Here is an 8,888-nt window from a genome sequence, read left to right as displayed (position 1 = left end):
TATATTTTCTGTTTCTGAAATTATAAGTATAAATTTGTGTTAAATATTCTAATACATATTTCGTGTACTTCCGTCATCATTATTATTCAGACTTTTCATAGTTGTTCGTTTCCAACGCTTATCAATATTAATAAAATGACAAAGCAACATTCAGATTAAATAAATATTTCTAACCATATAAAAAAGTCATTAATATTAACGGAATACGGTTGCCGAATGAGCATTTATTTACTAATTATGGAAAATCGTCATTTCCTATACGATTTTACAAGCACATGTGAATGTCAATATTTTAATATATTCGGTTATGAACGTTCACAGTGGAAAAGTTACATAAATGCAGTTTTCTTTTCCTTTTACAACATATGGCATTTGAAAAATATGCATTACGTAAAGTATCCACCCATGCAACTGGATTTATTTAACTTTAACAAAATTTATTTAAAGTCTTAAATAAGATGGAAGCTGTAGTACGAAAATAAATATATTGGTATTCAAGGGAAGAAAAGGTAGGGAAAGAGTGAATATAAAAATAGGAGACGAAATATTTGAAGTAGTCGCTGATTTTTGGTATCTAGGAAGTCAGATAATTCTAGGATAGCCTAGAGTCGAGTTGCTTTTAGCGAAAAGAATTCACTTTTATGCTGGCGAACGGTTAATTCAGAAATTCGAAAAATATTGTTAATGGTGTAGTAGTAGAAGGTGAAGTACGGCTCTGTATGGGTGCGATACGCGGAAAAGAAAAGGTTAAAAGCGTTCGAAATGTGCTGTTACAGGTAAATGATGAGGATACCGTGGATGGAGAAGGTTAGAAATAAGGAGGTATTAGAAAGAGTAGGAGAACAGAGGGATGCTATGAAATTCAATACAAAATAGGCGAGATAGCTTGATAGGACACCTTCTTAAGTATGAAGGACTAGTTAGAGATTTATTAGAAGCAGAAACAGGAATTGAAAGGAGTAGAGGTAGACCTAGATTAGATTACTGTTCACAAAGAATTAAGGATGTGGGATATTCCAGTTTTAGCGAAATGCGAAGATTAGAACTTAGGATAGCAAAGAGTGGAGGAGCGTGTCCAACCAGTCTTCGGACTGACGATCCTAACCTGACAGTTATTCCTGATGTGATACTATTTTTCCCATGGGATGCTATTTTATTAAACGGACAGCATACAAATGAAAGAAAATAATTCATTTAATCAGTAACATTTTAAGTAGTTTTTATCTTGATAATGTTGTCAGTCCATTCATCTTTTTTATTAAAGACATTGATCGACACTGATTACAATTTATCTGGAGTTCCGTCCCCGGTTACATCGTTAAGATGCTTTCGTAATGTACAATGTGAATGAAATGAAGTCCGTCTCTAGCGCACGTGAAGGCTCATGAGATTTTAAACTAGCTATACCACAAGTTTTTCTTATACAGAGCATAAAAAAACAAGAAAAAACAGAATTTGACAAATCAAACTTTTAATACTGAATAGTGAAACAAAACATTATTTATATTTTTGTATTTACCACGATTTAAATGGATTTTTTGCACTCTGCATTAATAAATCTTTAATTGCAAATATTCAAATATCGTTTTTATTGTGGAATTCACGTTTTTTTTAACTACACATAATACGTAATATATTTTAATTGCAGTATTTTAGATTACCCGCACATGCTTCAATAATTATTTAGTCAGGTAATTAATGATGCAATTCGCTCATATACATATAAACGTAATAGTCGCAAGTGTTTATTATATTTTCAATGTCAAGGTGAATGCCATTTCATAGAGAATATTTAATAGCGTAAGTTACACGTTTGTGAAATGTGATTACAAAATGGCCATTTTTATACCCAAATTATTATAAGTCGGATTTGCAATAGACAGTTTAATTTTCATTTTTTCAGTTATAATATAGATAATATAAACAAAATTTATAATATTTGATAGCGATTTATTGTTTCGTTATAGAGAATTACTACTAAATTAATCAAGTTTACGTAATAAAGTTAAAAGATACAAGTGGGGGATTGTAAACCACTCAATAAGTCAAAGCAATAACCACTCTATAATTTCAGCTGAGATATACTCAAAGTAAAAACAATTAATACTTAATAATTAGTCTGGAAGATCCTAATATAATAAACTTACCATCAAGCAAGATCAAGATTTATCAAGTTTCCGGTAAACATGTGGAAGCAAAATACAAAGTTATTTTCTTATTATTATTGGTTTTTTTTGTTGTTTGAATGATTAGAAATTAAAAATTCCACATTAATGTTGTTTAAATACAGACTGAATTAACAAGTTTAGGTCAAGTGCAAACGTAAAAGGTTAATAAAACAGCAACAAATATGCGCTTACTTATTTTGATTGCAAAGAATGTAAATTGTTTTTTTTTTTTAGTAGGCAGGTACCTAACGCAAATTTTGTTTAGCATTGAAAAAAATCTGAAGCACACGTACTACGTAATATTTCCATTCTCTTTCTGATGTTTAGATGTTGAAAAGAATCTCATTCAGAACAAGTAAAAGCCTAGGCAATTAAGAGTTGGAAGGTTTGTGTTTGTGCGTAAAGTCAACATCGACGTTTCGCTTCAAATTGGGAGGCATCATCAATGTAGATTCTTTAGTTAATTAAACTATTGTGTTGTTCGGAAAATCATTTTGTTTTTTCCCGACAGAGGATTTAATTGTATTCTTTTGCACCCAACTTCACATTTAAGCCGTATAATTTTTATATGCTTTGAGAGCTCATATAGCAAGGCTTGTGTGTGAAAAATTCCAATTAATTCTACGCAGTAGTTTTTGGTTGGTGCCCTTTTAAATATGGAGAGCGATAAGCAGCATTTTCGACATATCTTACTGTTTTACTACAGAAAGGGTAAAAATGCTGTTCAAGCCAGAAAGAAATTGACTGATGTGTATGGAGAAGGTGTGTTGACAGTACGCCAGTGCCAGAACTGGTTCGCTAAATTTCGATCCGGCAATTTTGATGTCGAAGATGCACCACGTTCGGGAAGGCCGGTTGAAGCTGATAAAGACGCGATAAAGGCATTAGTTGATGTGAACCGGCGAATAACAACACGTGAGATCGGATTGAGGTTAAATTTATCAAATTCAACAGTTTATGACCACTTGAAAGGCCTGGGATTATCCTCGAAGCTCGATGTATGGGTTCCCCATGTTCTCACAGAGAGAAATCTGTGTCGCCGCATTGACGTCTGCGATTCGCTTCTCAAACGTCACGAAAATGATCCGTTTTTGAAGCGCATCATCACTGGGGACGAAAAATGGGTTGTATACAACAACGTCAAACGCAAGAGGTCATGGAGCAAAAAAGATGAACCGGCTCAAACCATTTCCAAAGCCGATATTCACCAAAAAAAGGTGATGCTGTCTGTTTGGTGGGATTTTAAAGGAATCGTTTTTTTTGAGCTTTTACCGGATAACACAACGATTAATTCGGAAGTCTACTGTCATCAGCTGGACAAACTGAATGATGCACTTCAACAGAAAAGGTCAGAACTAATCAACAGGAAAGGTGTAGTGTTTCACCAAGACAACGCGAGACCTCACACAAGTTTGGTCACTCGCCAAAAGCTTTTACAGCTTGAATGGGATACAATGCTACACCCACCATATTCTCCAGACCTGGCACCATCGGATTATTATTTGTTCCGGTCACTCCAAAATTTTTTAGACGGTAAAACCTTCACCTCAAATGAGGAGGTCAAAAACCTCCTCGATCAGTTTTTTGCCAGCAAAGACCAAAAATTTTATGAGCGTGGAATTATGCTACTACCAGAAAGATGGCAAAAGGTGTTGGACCAGAACGGTCAATATATAATTTAATAAAGTATTTGTTTATTATACGAAAACTGTCTTTCATTTCCACAAAAAAAAAAACGAAATGACTTTCCGAACAACTCTATATTTAGAAGTTATATTTATCTAAGAAACGTCGGTGTTGGTTCTACACACAAATATAAACTTTCCAACCCTTACCTGTCTAAACTGTTTGCTTATTCACATCCAAACTAAAGGGATGTAATGTCCAGTATGTTATCAGAATGAGGAAATAGTTTCAATAATTCAAATCAAAAGTAATCAACTCAAAAATTAGATCAGTTCAAGATCTGAGTAAATATTTGTAATAAAGATGAACTAATAACACAGATTATTGTAGTGTTTTCATATTTTCCGGTATTTTATGAAGGAGTGCGGGACGATTGGTCACACTGTTTGTCATGGCATTGTCCACATGACCAAAACTTGCACAGCGAGGCATAGAGAACCTCTATTAATTTATTAATATTTGCCAAATTTACCTTTCAAACAGCAACTTTCTTTCACAGTCACCGGAACTCCTAGCAGAGGTCTTTTCCTTTTCAGTTCTTCTTCTGTTAAAGTTGTATCCTTTAGCATGTTATCAACTGCTTTCGCATCTTCTATGGCATCTTGAAACCTGTCTTCCACAATGGCATTTAATATTGGATTTACTTCTCTTATTCTTTTGATATAGGAAACTACAACTTTTTCGCTTGTAATCTAAAGCAAAGAGAATTGAAATTTACTGATTATTATTATGAATCAATTTCAACAATTTTAAGGCTTCCATAGTCGACTATATGGTCTTGAAACAGTGAAATTATTTTTTAAAAATAACTGAAATATCCTAAAAATTATTAGTTTGAATTAAGCTTGTTATTTGATTGCTTGATTGATTTGATTGTCAAACGTACCCTTCTTTTTCTTATCATATCAGCCAATTTCGTAGCACTTGCTTTGAGCAGGTCATCGTCAATTGGGGGTAACGTTTTCCAAGTAAATACTTCCCTCAGCCAAAAAAATGGAGCAGTTATCCAGTCCAAAATAACCATAACGATCCATAATAATGTAACAGGTGTTTCCATTGCGATCAATCTTGAACAATGCAAGAAAAACTACATTATTATAGATACAACTAGACGCTCAAATAAATTACTACTGCTTTTTAAATTATTTTCCAATTTGTTGGATACTAGTCATTATTATTTCGGCGATGCTTTCACTCTTAGTCGTCCTTCATAATAATGACCCATTAGGTGGAAACAAGAATTCGTTTAATGGTCATGGTTTATCAGACATTGTTTAGGAAGAACGGTAATAGGGTTGTGACTATGGCTAGGAATGCAATATAAATTCAGTTTTAAACTAGATACCCTCTTATGAAATTGCAAAATTAATTCAATATTATTTCCGAGAGTATAAATGCACTATCTGCACCACTTAATTATAGTATAATTGATGTTATGCTCTCATAAAATGAATGTGTAACTGTCAGTGGCGGATCTTTAAAGATAGAAGGTGCTCCTCTTTGAAGTTCTGACCAAAACAAATCAGGTGGTTGCTGAGTGTCAGTGGTTTTCGGGATGTCCAGTCGGTCAATGCGCACTCGAAATAACTGAGATGAGCAAAGGCAGGTCATTGATCCATTTAACCCTTAACATTGCATTGGTGGTAGGGTAAGCTGTATCTGGAGCGTCTTTAACGTCAAATAATACGTAACAACTGAGCAAGTGTTTCAGCTTGCTCACGACCTGTAGTAGATAATGCGTTTCGCGGTTAACGAAAGACAAAAAAAAATTGTCTCTGGTATGTTTAGAAAATAAATAATTGCACCTACTAATTGTTAATTCATGTTTTCCCTATGTGAACAACCCCGAACCGCCACTGGTAGATACATTTGTATGCGTTGAAGCAGCTAGAAGTATTTCTTTATTTCTTAACATTGCATTGGTGGTGGGGAATGCTGTATTTGGAGTGTCTTTAACGTCAAATAATACGTAACAACTGAGCAAGTGTTTCAGCTTGCTCACGACCTTTAATGGACAATGCGTTTCGCGGTTAACGAAAGACAAAAAAAATTGTCTCTGGTATGTTTAGAAAATAAATAATTGCACCTACTAATTGTTAATTCATGTTTTCCCTATGTAAACAACTCCGAACCGCCACTGGTAGGTACATATGTATACGTGGTAGCAGCTAGAAGTATTTCTTTATTTCTTAACATTGCATTGGTAGTGGGGAATGCTGTATTTGGAGTGTCTTTAACGTCAAATAATACGTAACAACTGAGCAAGTGTTTCAGCTTGCTCACGATCTGTAATGGACAATGCGCTTCGCGTTTAACGAAAGACAAAAAAATCGCCTAAGTAATGTTTAGAAAATAATTAAATACATCTACTAATTGTGAAATTATTCTCCTCATATTTCAACGACCCCGGACCGCCACTGGTAGCTACATATATATGTGTAGTGTGTATTTCCCTATTTCTAGCCGGAATTATGCATGTATATTTCCCGCCTTTATATAACCGCCTCTTATTATATATTTGCGTTGTGACTTTTGTTTTTGTTCAAATTAGTTAATAAAAAACTACTAGAAACAACATAAAGCTTAACAGAAAATAATTAGAACGTAAAAAAAAATTTGCAATGAATGAAATTAAAAAATTCATCAAGAGAAAGTCTTATAATTAGATATATTGTAATGAGCAAACTTTTGCGTTAACAATAAAACTAATAATAAGACCAGCAGTTGAAGATAAAAAAGAGAAAATTAGAGCAGGGATCATCATCATCATAAATTGTTTTCAACTACGCTTAATTTATCTCATCTAATTATTGTTGTTGTTACTTTCAATAGTACATTCGAATACAATATATTTTTCTTGCGTAATATTTGTTTATGTATTACGAAGAATAATAGACAGAAGTACCTACTGTGGTAAACAGTGCGTAGATACAAAAGATTACTTTTTTCTTTACTNTAAACGTGACTGGGCCCCGCGCTGTCGTTTGTTTTATATTTCTACCACTCCTCCCAACTTAAGTTATTTCTAGATATTGAAAATTAACTTTTAACTTCCCTTGCATACCAATATTTTTGTTTTATACTACAATCATTTGTCAATATCTCTTCCACCTTTTATTTAAAGAAATCTTTAATTGCTCCCCCTTCGAATATTGAATTAAAATTTGAAATTTGACATTCATGACAGTAATATCATCTTCCTCATAGGATCGTCAGTCCTGAGACTGGCTGACCATGCACCTTGCTGAGTGGTGTATATTTTAAATTAAAAGTGCAATTTTGAAGATCAAAACAAGTTCCATTTGCTATTAGTTTCCAGTTCCGAGAAAATTTACTATTTATTTCTGTTTCCGTTATGACACTTTCGTTTATTGCTAATTTACAGCAACGCTAATTAATGTTACACCCATATAAAACAACTGCAAACTGATAAACGCCGAACTGGGAGTAAAAAAAAGGAATAACAGATTTAAGTAGGTAGTGTATTAAATTTATTTTTAATTTCTTGCGTTATTTTACGCAGAAGATCCAGAAATAGAAGCAGCCAGAGAAAGCAAAGCTAACGTGACGCAGTGACTTGAATGTTTAATAAATGCATTGGTGTGGAATGAGATTTTATTCCGACAATTACTCGTTTGTTTTTTTTTGTTCTCATTACTTCAAGTGCTTGACTAAGGAAGCGAGACGTTCTCGTTGCGGCCTTAGATAGAATCTGCAGCATGTTGCAAATGCAGAAAGCATTTGTCATGCATAATATTAAGTATACCATGCACGTGGAGAATAAATTAATTTGCTCTGTGTTTCGCTAGAAATAAAGGATCATTCTGAAGTTTAAAAGTTAGAGATAAATAGTACAAAGAATCAAGTGTGACTCGCGGACCGAGGTTGGATGCCAATCAATCAATCGGCCTCAGATTAGGAATAAAATCATTATTATTTAGTGCATAATGTCGTTTTTGAAAGCCTACATAATATTTTATACGTCATCATCATCATAAGGTCGTCAGTCCTAAGACTGGTTGGACACGCACCTCCACTCTTTCCTAGTCTGAGATAATCATCGCATTTACCTAAACTAAAAACTAGTACATCCCACATCTTTAACTATTTGTGAACAGTAATCTTATCTAGGTCTATCTCTACTCCTCTTAACTTCTGTTTCTGCTTCTAATATGTTCCTGACTAGTCCTTCAGATAAGTAGATATTAGGAAGGGAATCGGACAGGGATGCACACTGTCACCGCTACTTTTTAATCTATAAATACAGTACAACTGTAGGGATGTATATACAGGGGAAAAAGATTAGTATGGTTAGATTAGCATCTATCAAGGAGGAGTTAGAGATAGCTTTAAATAAAATGGAAGCGGTATTGATAAAACAGTACTGTATGATAATAAATAAAAGTAAAACTAAAATACTGGTAGGCAAGGGAAGAAAAAGCAGGAAAAGAGCGAATATAAAGATAGGAGACGAAACATTAGAAGAAGTGGCTGATTGTAGGTATCTAGGAAGTCAGATTGGTCAGGACGGAAGGAGTGGTAGGGATAAAAGCAGGATAGCGTTGGGTCGAGTTGCCTTCAAAAAAATGAAGTCACTTTTATGCCCGCAAAAGGTTATATATTAGAAACGGGAGTTAGGAAAGTTAGAGGTAGGCCTAAACTAGATTAGGATGTGGGTTGTTCTAGCTTTAGTGAAATGCAAAGATTAGCTCAGGATAGGAAAGAGTGTACGTGCGGGTCTAGCCAGTCTTAGGATTGACGACCTTATGATAAAGACAACCGTTCATGCCTAAGAAGGTATCTTATAAACATAACTCGCATAAAATAATTCGAAGTGGTCTGTATTCTGTCGAAACTGCCAGACGCGGATCGCGATTTCGATCTTTTTGGATCTCATTAGCGCGTCGCAGGAAGCTCCGACAGAACACAGACCAACTTTTACCTGCTGTCTTAACAGTGCGTTTCAGAAAATACTACAAACGGCACAGTGAACGCCATCTGTAGCACGATGCTACATTTTAGGATTACGTATTT

The 8,888-nt window shown here is 34.3% G+C and overlaps 1 protein-coding gene across 1 annotated transcript in view; it reads right to left on the bottom strand.

Moving 5' to 3' along the window:
• Window positions 1-8,888, bottom strand: part of LOC108744038 (fatty-acid amide hydrolase 2-A) — a 17,103-nt gene that overhangs the window by 3,361 nt on the left and 4,854 nt on the right. The window contains exons 2-3 of the mRNA XM_025978296.1: window positions 4,741-4,921; window positions 4,318-4,546 (exon numbers count right to left, since the gene is read on the bottom strand). Of these exons, the coding sequence (XP_025834081.1) occupies window positions 4,318-4,546; window positions 4,741-4,921 (410 nt within the window). The remainder of the gene's footprint in view (window positions 1-4,317; window positions 4,547-4,740; window positions 4,922-8,888) is intronic.

The sequence above is a fragment of the Agrilus planipennis genome, unplaced genomic scaffold, assembly GCF_000699045.2.
Source record: "Agrilus planipennis isolate EAB-ADULT unplaced genomic scaffold, Apla_2.0 scaffold476, whole genome shotgun sequence".
NCBI classification, from domain to species: Eukaryota; Metazoa; Arthropoda; class Insecta; order Coleoptera; family Buprestidae; genus Agrilus; species Agrilus planipennis.
Note: the sequence above shows the minus strand (reverse complement) of the source record. Positions and strands in the feature narration are given on the sequence as shown.